This window comes from Zeus faber (genome assembly GCF_960531495.2).
Source record: "Zeus faber genome assembly, chromosome: 1".
Lineage (NCBI taxonomy): Eukaryota > Metazoa > Chordata > Actinopteri > Zeiformes > Zeidae > Zeus > Zeus faber.
The window spans coordinates 28,614,439-28,631,396 of record NC_137193.1 but is presented as its reverse complement, the minus strand read 5'-3'; the positions used below and the strand labels follow the sequence as shown (position 1 = coordinate 28,631,396).

The following is a 16,958-nucleotide window of genomic DNA, read 5'->3' as shown; positions in this document are numbered from 1 at the left end:
AGAAGAAAGCAAGCTGGCGGAGGCAGTGTGGTGCTCTGGGCAATGTTCTGCTGGGAAACATTAGGTCCTGGCAATCATGTGGATGATGCTTTGACACATACCACCTACCTAAACATTGTTGCAGACCCCTATATGGCAACAGTATTCCCTGATGGCAGTGGCCTCTTTCAGTAGGACAATGTGCCCTGTCACACTGCAAAACATTTTCAGGAATGGTTTGCGAAACATAACAAAGAGTTCAACGTGTTGACTTGGCCTCCAAATTCCCCATATCTCACCTGTGGGTTGTGCTGGAATAACAAGCCCCGATCTAGAGGGGCCCCACTTCCCAATTTACAGGACTTAAAGTATCTGCTGCTAACGGCTTAGTGCCAGATACCACAGGACACCTTCAGAGGTCTTGTGGAGTCCATGCTTGGACAGATCAGAGCTGTGTTGGCAGCACGAGGGGGAGCTACACAATATTAGGCAGGTGGTTTTAATGTTGTGGCTGATCAGTGTATATAACATGTAAGATAACAATAATCGTGTAACATCTGCATAACTTCCAACACCCCCACTTCAATGTGTTCCGAATTAAGCGATAAATTCTATTTTTAGTTCCTGTGATTGATTGTCATCGATATTTGCGACTTGACCCTGTCTAGCACGACAACACAGGTCAAACAAAACAGAGCCCCCACTGTTGTAAAAAGCCTGATGAGTGTGGATGGCAAACGTTTCACGCCACCCCCCCAACACACACACACACACACAGACAAACACATCTCTGAAAGAAAACCTGGTGCCGAAGTCCGACGGCTTTATCGATATGCAACATGCAAAATGGCCTCATTATGGCCCTATGCAGTGTGCGGTACAGCGAGAGGGGGAAAGCGGAGAAAGAGACTGGTGACAGAAGGCAAGCAGGGTGAAAAAATTTGTGTGATGAGTGTATGTGTGAGTGTGTGTAGGTGTGTTCTACTAGGCTTTGATCATAGCGCTGTAATGACATTTTATGCGCTGCAACAACTTGGCTTTCTGGTAATAACACTGTTTGGTATCTTGGTGATATCTTTTCTTTGTAATCTGAAATCTGACACATGGTGGAAATGCAATAGCACTCGTGGGGGAAAACAACAGCTGTTTGTGTTTATTTATTCATTGTTGTTATATGATTTCAGCCCACCCGGATTTTCCATCGGACTGTCGTAGCCAGTGCACTCCTCTTCGCTGTTGTGTGCTAGGGTGGCGGCATCAATGCTGATGATGCCAACAGACTCAACAAGCTGGTGAGGAAGGCCAGCTCTGTTGTTGGGCTTGAACTGGACAGTCTCGAGGTTATGGCAGAGAGGGCATTGAGGAGAAAGATCAACCCATTCCTTCCTCTCCACAGGGAGCTATCTACGATGGGTAGCTCCTTCAGCCAGCGGCTCCTCGCTCTCGGATGCAGGACGGCGCACTCCAGGCGTGCCTCAGCCATCAGAGTGTACAACAGCACTAGCTAACTACTCCCACACACCCAGCACACCCCATATATAACCACAACAACATTATTCTCTTGCATTTGATTTAAACATTTATCTATTTTTCGTTTAATTGTTTTGTTTAATTGCATTACTGTACATTCTCCTGCTACTGCTCCCCTTACGCCGTACATTATGTTTCCCCATTGAGCAGCTGCAACACTTTAATTTCCCCTTTGGGGGATAATTAAAGTGTTGTGATAAATAAAGTAAATAAATAAAGTATTATCTTATCTTATATATAAATTGTAATAAATGGACAACCATAAAGCACCAACGTGGTTTCCCATCTTTCCACAACTTGAACCCATGGCTTCCAAGAGTCACGTTATCCTACAATCAGGCCAAGGAACACAGCCAGCACCTTGCCTCCACTTCCCTCCCTCATCTCATCCCTTCTTCCACTGAATAAACGACAGACCCTTAAACTCACGGCGAGACGCTCCATCACACGCCCCGTCGACAGAGCGTCATTACAGCGCTCTTAATGCGATCGTGAAAAGAATTAACAGGATTGCATCGAGGCGTGGAGACGCACCGAAATAAGCCCGGCAGCTAAACGCAACGGTAATCCTTTCATGCACGTCGGCCAGGAACACCCGGCTCTCTAAATGGCAAAGTGGTGATCCATGAGAACGTCAGTGCGGGGAGGATTGCACTACAAGTCCCAGAATTCCATTCGAAACTGCAGTGTTTTTTTTTTTCAACGTTCAGGTTTATTGATGGATTTGGTCTTGGTCACTAGAGGACAGATTACTGACCACCACACCTTATTTTTGCATTTTTGGCCAGAAAGGTGGACCCAGCTCCCAACAATGGAAACCACCATTAGCTAGAGGAGCTAACCCTCCTCTATAAAGGTCTCCTTTAAAAGACTCCCCCTTTTACTAATGACCAAGTAATCGCTGTGAACAAAACGCTCAGGATTTCCAACCGCTCTGAACGCTCGGTTTGCAAAGGTTTTTTCTACTCTCTACATGAGCTGACGTCAGCTCATCACAGATTTCTTTATATGGTCAATTACTCCATCTGATCCGCTGTGCGTTTCTGCAAAAAAAAAACAATAAAAATAGGGAGTTTTTATTGTAGATGTATTTATTTAATTTCTTTCATTTAATTTTTCGACATTTACATGAAACATAAAAACACGTTCAAGAGTCGCGGTGCGTCGCAGTGCAGTGCCTTCCACAAGCTTGAAGCACGGCAACGAAAGTCAGAACGAACTTTTAAATGAGGCCTTGTAGATCTAAAATCAGTGAAGATTCAGCACATGGATTGTTTATTTCTCGCCACAAATTTGTCCAGAAACTGATTTTGATGGACTGATAAGGTGAAATCAGTGAAGGTTACGAAGTAAATACACCGAATACCGGAAGCCATGCTGAGACACCATTAACTCATAGAAACCTGGAACTTGTGTTCAAACCCCATTGGCTCACAGACCTCGGGGGCCTGGGGAGAGTGGCTGCTCCCACTTAAACAGGCCGTTTTGGAACAAAAGGGATATAGAGACACGTTAGATTGGCTCAACTGCATAATCTGAGTGGTATCTTCAGCAACAAACTTAAAAGACATGTTGTGGGGACCTCAGAGACCTATATAACTTGTGTAAAAGGGATCATAACACAAGGTATTGGAGGCAGTTGACCCGCTGTGGCGACCCCTAACGGGAGCAGCCGAAAGAAGGAGGAGAAGAAAAAGGATCATAATAGGTCCCCTTGAACAAGATAATCTTGTGGATTACCACTTTAAAATACTTCCCAGTCGAAGTTAGTTGAGTGAAGTTGCTGTTGAATCCACATTCTGTTGATGGGAGTTCGCCTCCATTAGAAGCTACACTGCAAGCACAACTGAGGAAACTGAAGAGACCACACGCATAACACGAGAGAGCGCCGACGATTAAATCACAATTCAATACGAAAATAAAACCCTTAACACACGATTTGCACGACCCACATTTCCCCAGCCACCACATCCATCCCGTTAGAGATGCAGCACGGATCCCTAGAATAATCAATCTTGCAAAAAAAAAAAAAAAAAAAAAAAAAAAAAAAAAAATCAATTCAATGGGCCAAACCAAAGCGCACATGCACTCACTCATCCAATCACACTCCATAGCCCCGCATGCTGCTGGAGTCACCCGAAACCAGAATGCATCGACTGAGCTGGGGAAATTTGTGTGTGTTTGTATGGTTAAACAGATCCAATTATAGTCGAGGGCACAACCGATGACTACCCAACTGCTCAGAGTGGTGTAGCGGTGATGGTGTATGGGGAAGGGCGGTGACTGCGCGGCGCGCTAAAACAGATGTTTGGCACCGTTTCAGAGGGAAAGCTCAATGTCTTCCAGTGCACAATTATGATAAAGGTGCTGCGGCGTCCTTATTTGGGGGGAGGGTGAGAGGGGGCTTTTTAAACGCGCGGTTAACAGATCGCAGCCATCGCCCGTGGGAGGAGGTGTTGGAGAGCCGGGTTGATCGATCGCTGCACCCCGCCGCGGCGCCGCGGTTCTCGTACATGTGATTGACTGAAGGCGTGCATTGCTTGTTGCAGTGCGGGGTAATAGTGCATGATGCTTCCGCAGGGACACACACACACACACACATAGCACGCAGCTCCCACGGACCGACGCGCACAGGTTTTACGGTCAGCGGGCATTTACGCACAGCTCCCAATATATCCGGACGCGTTTGTAATCGCGACGGCTCCGGCGCTCCCGGGGGAGGGTGGCAGTTGCGTGCGAGGGGCGTTCAAACTTCCACAGCGTTTGCGTCGAGTTGACTCATCTGCGAGCCCGCTGACAGGACAGGGGGAGACCGCTAGAAGCGCCGGTTGCGACACGACGCAGTGGAGGAGCCAGGCGCTCAAGAACGTCACCGTCCCACCGCTAACATACATCTGCAGGAGCACCTGCACCGCCCCTCCTCCGCATCTCCACCACCCTCCCTCCTTACCTCCTTTTGGGGGTCCACGCCAGTCCAGATCCTCGCAGTCGGATGAGGGGAGCAGCCGCTGGTATTCCGCTGTGCAGAGAGGGTGGGTGGACAGATAGGTGGATGGAGGGAGGGGTGGACGGACGGAGAAATAAGCTCCGTCAACTTATTCTCACGCCGTGCTGCTTCAGCACCATCGTCCCCCGCGGAGAGGAGGTGGAGGAGGGCGCGAGGCAAGAGCAGGGGCTCCCAGCAAGCGATTGGTTCACGGGACGGGATCCTTCCTTCTGCTCCGGTGGAGGGAGAGAGAGAGAGAGAGAGAGACAGAGAGAGAGAGAGAGAGGGAGAGAGAGACAGAGAGAGAGAGACAGAGAGAGAGACAGAGAGAGAGAGACAGAGAGAGAGAGAGACCGAGCGCTGCAGCGTCTTCCCACGTGTCAATCTGGTGGATCGTCTCACCCCGACTGTCACTCACAGCCACGGTGTGGGGTTAAAACACGGATGAAATCGCCTTGGAGTCAATCATACATCCTGATATTATTTAATTTAAATTTTTTGTTGTTTTTATTTGATTATTTTTTGATTACAAGGCGTGAAAGAAAATGAAAATGACCAACGACAAAAATCTACGTTTCTGTCTCTCGGACCTCACTTCACTGCTACTCTCCAAAACAGGCTCCAACCCCGAAAGTAGAATATTGTTGTATTTTTAAGATATTTTTTTTGATCATTTAAAAAAATAAAAATGAGAGACTAATAAAGAATTTGAATGAGGAAAATCCCGAAGAAAGAGATTTTAATATGAATTAGACAATACCCAATCTCTCTCTGCAATATTAAAATATCTCTGTTGTGCACTGCACGAGACCGAAACGTATTGGGGTGGAGAGCGCAAATTAAATGTATTGTTATTTTTCTTTTGCACATTTTTCATATTATTAGTTATTATAATTATTATATGTTTACTGTGTGTTTATCACATTTCTTTATTCGATAAGTCTATCATTATCATTATCATTATTATTATGATATTAATTATAGATTTATTATTACCATAATTACGATTGTGATTCCGATGTATTGGGATTTTACAGCTGCGCATCGACCTATTATGACGCTTTCAAAAGAGGCGTCTTGAGATCAGCTCCCCCATCTGTCACACCAGGCTTGAGTTGAAGCTGTCGAACCCGCGAAAGAGACGCGAAACGGCTGCGCCCTGAACGCACGCAGTCTCAGAGCCAGGTGCCGGTGCGCGGTGCAGCCGCGGGGAGCGTCACTTTCACACGAGCGCCGCGTAAAGCAACGCCTCCGGTGTCGTTTTCTCGGATGCGGCGTCAATTCATACAGCGCCACGTCGCCCACAGAGACTGAAGTCTGGAGAAATCACAAGTCAGGGCAGGAAGGCGCCATAATCCCTTTTGCAGCAGAAGAGCAGCAACCATGCGTTAAGTTTGGAAGGAAAGTTCATGGACTGTTTTGGATAGTGCATGTGAAACTCAGTATTTAAAGTTATATATCGTTATAATTCAGAGTGCCAGTTGATAAACTCACTAGTCAACCGCGGTAAAGATAGCATTACGTTTGATATTCGTTTGATATTCAAATTTTGCAGCCAATAATGTCCTATTCCTATATAATGTTTGAAAGTAATTGCGTTAGGCATATTCCAAATTTTAAAATGCATGGGTTTACATTTTGTTCTGACTATCACAAAATAAAAGCGGTATAATGGTTTGGCTTTTTCTCTATTGAATGGTCTGTTCAATTCAAGGTTGGGTGAGAATAGGGAGATACGTTCATACACTCAGTATGAACGGCAGCGTTTGCGCGCATGGCTCAACATTTGAATGTACCCATCAGCCAGTGTGGTAAACATTTCCATGGTAACAGCGAGCTCCACCAATCAGAGGCGTCTCTGTTACACTAGGGATTGTGGCTAGTGTACTATTTCTCCATGGGGGGGCAGGGGGGTACCTGGTCCAGCTGGGCAACCATAGCAGCTACATTTGTAAAACCTGGACTACATTTATCAACACATACTCGGGGTTAAATAAGATGTGTTTCTAGATTTGTGAAACCTCTGCAAACAAAATAGTGACATAATGACTTTGACTTGCCAGAGTAACTCCTGACTCCTGAGTCATTTCAAAGATTGTGTTCGCTAGGAATGAATCGTTTGCCAGTCTTGCATCACTAGACACTGCCAGGCCCATTTCCCTCCGGAAACTGTCATTCTAAGCATTTGGGTTCAGCCTTTTCATACGCTTCCTCCTCCAATCCAACACAGGGACCAAAACAACTTCTCCATGGGCAAATGGATTAATCAGAACTCAATGCATTTGCAACGGAAACGCCTGTTGCTTTAGTGGCAGAAGCGGCGGGCCATCCCTCTTTCTCACTGTCACCTTGACAATGTCTCTCTCTCTTTGACTCACCCGCAGAGTCCGTGGGAACTTCACGTGAACAACCTCACTCATCAACATAAATCTTTAAGTGGATCTCGCTATGACCGATTAGCTTTCCTAGTGGTTGGCCACCATTATTGCCCACTTTACAATAAACTCGACACCTGATCCCGATCCTTCCCTTCTAATAAAGCCGTGATTGGCCACAGATGGACACTTTCGCGGCATCGTTCCAAGCTGGCCGAGATCAATAGTGGCTGTCGGGAAGGGGTCCTCTGGTATAACAAGGCTGCGAGACACATGGTTAATAGTGGAGATGGACGGGGCGGGGCATGGCTCCCATTGGCTAGAGTTTGTGGTTCCATCCCATGAAGCTTGGCTTCATGGGATGGAACAGGTAATTAATAAGGAATGGAGGAGGAACAGGATTGGATACAGTAAGATGGAAGATGGCAGGACAGGAGAGAGTACCCCCAAAAGCTGGTGTATTTCACCACATCACAGGCTACAATTACAAACACACACACACACACACACACACACACACTCTATCTACTTCACGCTATATACTGCATACTGTATATCCTACTATTCACCAGCCAATCCACAGCTCAGCTAATTCATCATGCATATTTCATCAAAGGACATGAAACACTCTCCACAATCCAACCAACCTCGGCACACGCAGAGACAGCTCCGCAACGGAACTAGACATATACAGTATGAATGTTTGTTTTAGTGGGTGGGGGTTGGTACGTTAGAGAGACCTTATTTTGGGGGTTTGTTCATCCAGTTGCTCTCATGGGCTGCTATGCTACTAATGCAATGTTGAGTTATGCATGATGTACAATACATAGCACAAGTCAAAATCTATCAATCATTCTGGACACCAAGTTGTATTATTTATTTAACACTTATTACACTGCATTAAAAGGCTGCGGAATTTTCCTCCATCAGGCAGCCGCAGATAATTCAACTTGAAAATGGCTGCTGTCAATCTGTAGAATTTAACGGTGTGATCAGACAACCATTGGTTAGTTATAACACTTAAAAATTTGGAAAAGGTTGTGAGAAGGTCTCGTCAAGTGAAAGTATAAAAATCTCCCAATGTTTCCCAGATCGACAGAGGATGGCGACAGTGATATTGAAACCAACGTAAGGAGGCCCCCCCGCCCTCGATGCAAATGCGTCTCAGTGATCACACACGCTTGGAAGGCACGCACAAGTGGCTAACAGTAAAGTGGAGCACACTAAGCGTGGAATTGACTTGAGGCCATCATGTGTCTGATAATTAGTTTAATTGATAACTGCGCCGGGGGGGAAGGGGAATGGCGAGTCCAGGTAGGAACAAGACATCTCCGGAACGGACGATTCCATTATTCTCCATGGCTGTCGGTGGTCGACTCCCTCTCTCTATCCGCCACTGCTGTTCTATTCATCTGGGGTCCGAATGACCAGCGGAAAGAGAATGATGGCAATTGTTCAAGATGATTCACTGTTAGTTCATTGGTCCTTTTTGTTGTCATTTTTTGTTCGTGAAGCTCTCTTAGCACCAAACCTACTGGGGAACCTTTAACAACCCTTAATCACGTATACAAGGATTATCATTCCCTGGACAAGGGTTAGAGGTAGTGTCAATATTTCAACACTTCTTTGGGTTCTTTGGGTGCAGCAGGTTATGAGGAGGCAGAGGTTATTTATTTGTATTTGGTGTATATTAATGTCATAAGTGGTCCTGAGCATGTGCATAACACATGATACTATGCAATAAGAAGTTGTAGTAACAGCTACATTGTCAAAAGTATCTCTACAACCCCCAACTGAGAACGAGATCCCTCCCCTCTCACACAACCCCATCTGCAACAGATACAGTGGCCTCAATTTTATAAAAAAAAAAATATATATATAATTATTATAATTAAAAATAAAATGGCAATATATCCCCTTGCAGGCGACTTTAAATAATTTGGGAAAAACCCAGAAATGAAGGGAAAGTTTGTACGGCAGGTCAGGCAGTTGCAACACCAACAACAACTTGTGTGACTAACTCTAAATCATACAGTCAAAACCTCTGCATCGGTTTTGAAGATATTTCAAATCCCTAAGCTCCCTTCGCCCTTGGAACACTGGCTGCACCAGCGTTCACTAAACAGAGGGTCCGGACTGGACTTCCTGTTTTGAGAGCTTGAAATCTCAGCAGCCATGGAGCGAACAGTGGACTGGCGTTGATCAACACCATATACAGTACAAACCCCCATTGATGTATCATGGTCAATTTGTGCAATGAGCTAATAAAGTATTACTGGTCCATTAAGCGAATGCAAATCAATAACGCCAAGATGACTAGGCTGTCTGGCCTAGTATTACAATACATGTGCCGGAGAGATTGGATTCTGGACCTTGAACTAAGACCTTCCTGAACTGGATGTAGGATGTGGCCCTGCAAAAAAATAAACTCAAGCATGAGCTTCATTACATTTATATCCAATCGACTTTCTCAAAGAGCATGGATCTCAAACAATCAGTGGGGTTCGCGTTTCAGGCGATTATTATTCGGCCATATCGATCAGCTTCTACGTGACGCGCTGAATCGGAAGCATAAGGGCATTGGCGCCGTTTTGTGGCTTAATGGAAAATGACAGTTTGTGTTCGAGTGACCGCTTGAAATTATGTTGTTTTCCTACTTCAGCTTCTTTACTGGGAAAACATGACACGATAAAATGTAAAATTTAAAATAAAATAAAATAAAAATAAGAAAAAATTATCCATATCCAATCATCCATCCATTATTATTATTATTATTATTATTATTATTATTATTACTACTATTATTAGGAGTAGTAGTATTTGTAGTAGTATTAGTAATACCAGAAAGAAAGTAAAGAAAGAAACCATGAAGGTTGTAGCTTTTAAAATATGTCAATGAGCCTTTTCATTTATTCATTTATCTGTTTGTTTGTTTGTTTGTTTATGTATTCAGTTTTTTTTATTTTATTATTATTATTATTATTATTATTATTACTACTACTATGTCCACCTCATATACAACAATTATTTTAAACGCGGGTTGTAAAGTCACGTTTAAAAACGCAACTCTACTATTTTGGGCTCATCCGTCCCCTTTCCTGAACAGGGCTCCTGAGGGAGGGCCAATAAAAGTCATGGGAAAGTTCCCCTGACTTTTTCCGACTCCACTTCTTGTGAAACCAACCAAACACAGAGTGGTCTCCGGCAGAGAAGGGACCACCGCCAGCACACCAGAGAGCTGGAGAGGAGAGCAAGCAGCTTTAGGACAAAGACAAGGTAAGAACCATCTTCACACACTGCTTATGTGGGGGAAACATTTTACATCTGTTGGAATTAACAAGACTGGATGCTGTTTCAACGTTCATGTTTATTTACCTTTTGTAATACTGTAAATCATAAGACCTATTATATTGTCTAATAATAACGATGACCGTAAATATAATTGCCTTTTTTAATAACCTAAATTGATAATACTGTGAGTACCGCATTATACTGAAGGTTTTTGTTAAGATTTTGCTTCACTTTTTAACTTTTTTTGTTTGTTCTGTACTACCCTGGAAGTCAATGACAATCGGGGTGTAATTCTTTAAATGTGAAAGCATAACTGGCCAACAAAACCTAATTCAGATGAATAAAGACATTGCAATTTTCATTCTCACTATTTATCGATAAAAAATAGCAATGACAATTAAATACAGTGACAACCCACCCAGGACATTAATAAACATAAATAAATAAATGAATAAATAAATCATAAACATAATATAGCTGCGGGCAGCAATATATGGGGCCCAGTTTAGTCGCGTTCCGTGCGTTCTACAGTTTTCCAGGTTCTCTGAAACGCAGCACAATTCCCGGAGTTTAATTGAATGCAGCATGGGCCTCCCCTGGTCTGTGGTCTCCTGGTTGCTTGTCTCGCAGAGCAACCACTATGCAGCAACCACTGCAGTCTACACAGCACAACCCTTTGCAATGTTTTATGACACATAATTTGTCTTGTTGCCAATTTTGTTATTGCAATATAATCTCTTCCTGGAACATTATCATTTATTCTATCTGACTTTTTTGTATCATGATGAAGATTATTTCCTTTGATCAAAACATCATCTGTGTAAACATTCTCGTGTTTTTAAGAACTGCTGTTAAACTTATAGCTGCACACTGTTTATTTCTGGAGCCTCCAAATCATAAATCATCCTGGTGAAAGGAGCCTATTTACTTTGATTATTATGGGGAATCAACACTTACATTGAAAGTTTTTCCATAAGTGTTCCTTTCATCAGGACATGTTTTTTAAACATTGTGACTGACCTTGACGACTGGAGTTTTGGACAATGGCTTCTTTATTGTCGTTGAGTTTCGGCAATTTTTTTTCATCTGTAGGAATAACAAAAATAGCTTTTGTAATTACTTTTCATAACAATAACAATATCAAAACAATAACAACAATACAATAACACTTAATTTAAAAAACTATTTATAAAATATATATTTTTTAGTTGGATTACATTTTCAGTATGTTCCCTATCCATGAAATACTAAAAATGTTCTGATAGGTTCTGTGGGTAGTTACCATTGCACGGCTTCTATTTTTCGGGCGCCACGCTGGGTTTTGGACGACATTTTAAGGATTATTTTCTAATATATTTTGCAATTAATCTGGCAAAGCAAGTGGACCACAGATTTAAAATATCAATCTACCAGATCTCCTGACATCTACCAGGTAAGAAGGTATATAAATATACACGTAAATCGATAGCTTGGTAACTTCTAAAGACGGCACACTGGACAAGGTCCAACTGGACATTCTCCATTGGAATCTGTACATTTATAGTAAATAATATGATGACATCATAAAGCGTCTCACTGTGAATCTCATCTTGTTCATCTTAGAATGATACGTGTGATGTGTCAGTAAACCAAGACCTACGGAATATTTGGGATCAAAGTTGTACGGTTTTTCACTAATATCTGCTCTGTATGTGGATCGATTTGGATGAAATTTAAACCACAAGATTCTTGTTACATAGCCGTTTAAACGACACCTCAAACGTGTTCGTACCAAAGGATGTGTTCCAGATAGTTTAGCCAGGTTGGACATTATTGGCATTAGATGTACTGACTCGTCTGTGAGAAAATCGCTCAAAATTTGGTCGGTTTTTCGCTAATATCTGCTCCGTTATGTGCCTCGTTTTGGATAAAACTTCAACCATGAGGTCTTTGTGTGGTGCAAAGCACTGTTCAAACTGGGGGCTGGACACCTAATTAATAAAAAAATAAAAATAAAATGAATAGAATTGAATAGAATACCAATAAATTACAATAACATAAAATAATAATGAAATAATTACATTTAATCAAATTTTATATTAAGATTTTTTCCTAAATAAAAGTGCAGGGATCGGTTAATTTGCTTCTATACTAAAGTGCTACTATATGTAAATTATACATCAAGATGTATTCATGTAGTAGCTAATCACTTTTGTAATTCATGAGCAAGTTAAGTTTCTATTCTTTGAATTGTGTTCTATGTTGTTGGGTGTTATTTTACACAAAGTGGGAAGAAATAACAGGCAAAGAAACCCTAGTCTCCCTGACGCACAGGATGCTGATTCAGATGCACGTGTACCACTTTGGAGAGAGGAGAGAAAGAGCGGAAATGCAGACTGTGCAGCGTTTTGTTTATGTGCGTAACCTACATCACAATGGCATTTAAAATGGCATGTAGGGACGGACCCCTAAGACTCCATAGGGCAAAAATAAAGAAATGTAAAATAAAATTACCACAAAAAAAACCATCATTCGGATTCCTGATAGAAATGGATTATGCAAAAATGGTGGTTCAGTAAACTATGACGGATATCAAATTTCAGTGGAATTCTGAGGTGCACCATATGTGAACCATTGCTTCATTCATAATAATGATGATTAAAAAGTAGGGGCACAAAGTTCGTTTTCAGGCACTATGGTTCATTGTTTGGTGTACCGGTGGTCCGGCTTTTGAGAGCTCGGGGTCCGGGGGTTGAAGTCCAGCCTAGCACCGGTGTGTGAGCTTATAGAAGAAGTAATAGGGGCTGGTTCAACACAAGCCGCTGAGTGAGAAAAGGAGGAGCTATTATACCAAAAATAAAAAAGAATTAGGGGGAAACTTCGGTAATTTGATGACTAAATTAAAAATCACTTGAGCAGCAGCAGTAGCCAGGTGTTTATCACTCACCCTGACTGAAAAGGGGGAAAAAAGTTCCGCTGGCTTTCAGGGGTTTACTTTGCAAGTCTGTTCTCTCTGAGTTTAGGGTGAATAGCGGCATCTGTTTTTTACGGCCGTGAAACAAAGAACAATCAAACCAGACTAAACCAAAATCAGACGAAGATCCTGAGCGGCCCATTACAGTGAGGCCTGAGCTGTGAGCTTGTCGGTCTCCTATTGTTTGGAAAACTGCCTTCAACACTCCCATCCCATCTCTTTAATTGTCTCTCCGTTCTCCCCCCTGAGGTGCGGAGGATGTCCAGAGATGACTGGTCCTTCCTGGAGCACCTGCTGGAGGAGGGCCAGGAGTATTCCACCAGCATGGGCCGCGTCTGGCTCACCGTGCTCTTCCTCTTCCGCATGCTGGTGCTGGGCACCGCTGCCGAGTCGGCCTGGGACGACGAGCAGGCCGACTTCGTCTGCAATACGCAGCAGCCTGGCTGCACGGCCGTCTGCTATGACCGCGCCTTCCCCATCTCCCACTTCCGCTACTTTGTCCTCCAGGTCATCTTCGTCTCGACGCCGACCATCTTCTACTGCGGCTACGTGGTGGTCCAGGCCAGGGAGGACGATGGGAAAGAGGTGAGCGGTGCCGGAGATGGCGAGGAGGAGACGGCGATAGCACAGGGCGGTGCCGAGGCGGAGAGAGAGGATAAGAATGAGAGAGTGCAAGAAGAGGACAAGCGGGAAGCAGTGAAGGGCTTGAAAGAGGGAAACGCAGTTCCCATGGTCCCAAAGCTGAAAGGGGGGCTTCTGGGAGCCTATGCCTTCAGCATCCTGCTCACCTTCCTGCTGGAGGCCGGCTTCATCGCTGGCCTGTGGGTCCTCTACGGCGGTTTCGTCATCGCAGCCAAGTTCGAGTGCGTGGCCTCCCCCTGTCCCCACACTGTGGACTGCTTCGCCTCCCGCCCCACAGAGAAGACCATTTTCACCATCTACACCCAGGCCATCGCCGCCGTCTCACTGCTCCTCAACCTGGTGGAGCTGTTTCACCTGCTCCAGCTGGCCGTCTCCCACCGCCTGGAGAAACGCTACAGCGCCAAGGGCCTCACCGTCCAATCCTGGAGAGTGGAGGCCCCAGGGCAGGCGGCGCAGGTGGGCGGGGCAACTTCGTACCGAGAGAGGAGCCACCTCTACCTCCCCATGGGGGGCGAGGGCGCGGGGCACTCGGTGCCCTGCGACGGCTATGTGGAAGTAAGGGCTGAGGTGAACTGGGTGCCTGGGGAGGCCGCCGACGATCTGCTGCCCACATATCTGAACTGCATGGGCGGCTTGGGGGGCATGAGGAGCGCCCACTCCCCCAGAGCCCATCACAAGAAACACGCGCACGGCAACGGGAAGCACAGCAACGGGAAGCACAGCAATGGGAAGCACAGTAACGGGAAGCACAGCCCGGGCGCCCACAGAGGACACCCGAAGCAAAAGCATTATGTGTGACGGGGCTGAGGAGAAGAGAGCTACGTGACAGTTTCCCCTGCATCGTCCTATGTCGAGGGGGGAAAAGATCCAAACAAACAAGAACGGAGGGAGGAAGAGCTATTCCAGGGTGCACAGGGGCGCCCAGGAGCAGGGACTTTCAGAGAAATTAAAGACTGAACCTTTGACAGATAAATGGATCTATTCAAAGCAAAACACTCTGAACCCACCCCCCAGGGCGGAGGGAGAGAGAGAGAGAGAGGAGAAAACAACACTGACTTGAAGAGGAGATTGCAGTCATGAGATCCCTTCAGGTTGCGTTAAATGGGGTATGGATTCTGAACGGGGGTGGAAAAACATAGCGGCAGAGCGGGAGTCGTGGTGCTGGTGGGGTTATGGGAGGGGTTTTGGAGCCATGTGACGGAGTGGACCAAGCGGGCAAATTGTCCTCTTTAAGCATGTTCCCCTGAGGATTACACTGTAACCCTCACCCCCCTCCAGTCCCTCTGCATTGGACGGTGGAATTCTCTGGACTCTGGGTCCCACTCAACTCAGCTTCCCAGGGACATGACTGGTACATTTCCACACACACACACACACACACACACACACACACACACACACACACACACACACACACACACACACACACAAATCGATGTACAAACCGATGTTGTCTTTTAAGAGATTGGATGGCGAATTACGTAAGTATCTACGCCTGCTAATATCTCAAAGTGAATTTAACCGCTGATGAGTGTTCTTCATCTGCACAATCAGCAAATGGAACGCGGTACGGGGCTCAGCTAAATTGAACAGTGTGATGGAAGCATGTAATGAGTAATGAGAGGTAATATATGGATGTGTGAAAAGCTAATTTACCATATTAATATATACAAAATAAATAATAAAGTATTTGTCAAGACATACTGGTATATTACTGATGTACAGAAGCCAAGAACGTCTCATTACAAATGTAAAGAGTTTTCTTTTCATAATACAGAACCCTGCGAGTGGTAGAGTGGATGAGCTCTATATGATATTGTCACAAATAACTTTGATTTAAAGCTTGTTTTCCAATTTGGACATCATATCAAATGGGCGTCATTTACATGCCACTAAAAGTTAACGCGATGTGTAGCGGTGCTACAGCGGTACTACTTTGTGTCTCCCGTAGAATCCTCGCTTGTCAACTTGATAAAATACTGTAAGGTGCACTGCAATTTCGAACCTTAAAGTATCCATTTTGAGATTATAAATACTAACAGTGGGACTTGAACTCTCTTACAAAAAAATTGTTAAGGATTTGTTACGCTAAATTATATAAATTAATCAAAACATTAATATATTTTAAATAATAATAATGATGATAACTTAATATTATTATCATTTAAAAAATAGCATTTTTCTCGTTAAGAGTTCTGGGAGGTTTTGAGTCTGGGGGAAGGGGAGTCTCTTACATCTTCCTAAAAAAAAATGTGTCTGCTGATTCTGCAGAATGGCAGTCACTTCCAGTAATTTACAGAGCTGTCCCCATGATGATAAGCCGTAATGTGACACAGGAAAGCGGGGGGGCCATGTGGAAATTTAGGCGGGACAGGTTCTTATAGATGCCATATTTTATCAGTCCTGTCTGTATGAGTCAGTGAAATGCACTCTGGTTGTTTTTCACTCCTCAAAGTGGAAAGTTTTGTCCTATGGACCACTTTGCACCGCAGGGTTTCTGTTTGAATAATAAAATGGCAGATATTAAAGATCATTCCAACCAGGCTGCTGGAAGCTGCCCGCTTTAAAGAAAGAAAAACTTGGCACTGGCACTTTTCAGTGTGTGTGTGTGTGTGTGTATGTGTGTGTGTGAGAGAAAGTGAATGTGTATCATGGTTTTGTGGATGTTTTCCGATGTAATTTTTATGTGTTGGTAAGCGTGAAGGCCCCAAAAACCGGAGGGTCAGGGAACAGATTGCAGGTGGCTCGTATGGGCTCCATACTGTTCCAAACCAAGCCGCCGTCTCCTTCACAAGCATATCAGAGCGGAGGAACCCAATGACCAGCTCTGTTTTTCTTCCTCACCCGTTGAGCGAAGCAATAAATGCTACACAATTAAATCGAGCACTACTCAGATTTTTGCCCTTGAAGGAGGTTGGTATTTTGTACAAATCACAAATTGCACTGGGAGGATTTAAGAGCATTTAGATCATTTCGATTTTTATCTTTCTTGATTTTATCCTGCAACTAAACATATTTTGGATGCATATGACCATCTCTCTATGTAGATGATCACCTAACCCTAATACCAACCCTAACTATATCAAACCTAACTATTGCCACAGATGCTATTTTATAGAAACAACACCTGCTTCAGCTTTCCTCACTACTTATGCTGGGAGAGACACCGTTATGGACAATGAGATACAAATACAACATCTTG

At 44.2% G+C, this 16,958-nt stretch overlaps 1 protein-coding gene across 1 annotated transcript; it reads left to right on the top strand.

Moving 5' to 3' along the window:
* Window positions 1-9,917: 9,917 nt before the first annotated feature.
* Window positions 9,918-14,993, top strand: gja4 (gap junction protein alpha 4). Its single transcript, XM_080009048.1, has 2 exons — window positions 9,918-10,146; window positions 13,364-14,993. The coding sequence occupies exon 2, from the start codon at window positions 13,373-13,375 to the stop codon at window positions 14,552-14,554; it is 1,182 nt and encodes a 393-aa protein (XP_079865174.1). The 5' UTR covers window positions 9,918-10,146; window positions 13,364-13,372; the 3' UTR covers window positions 14,555-14,993.
* The last annotated feature ends 1,965 nt before the right edge of the window (window positions 14,994-16,958 follow it).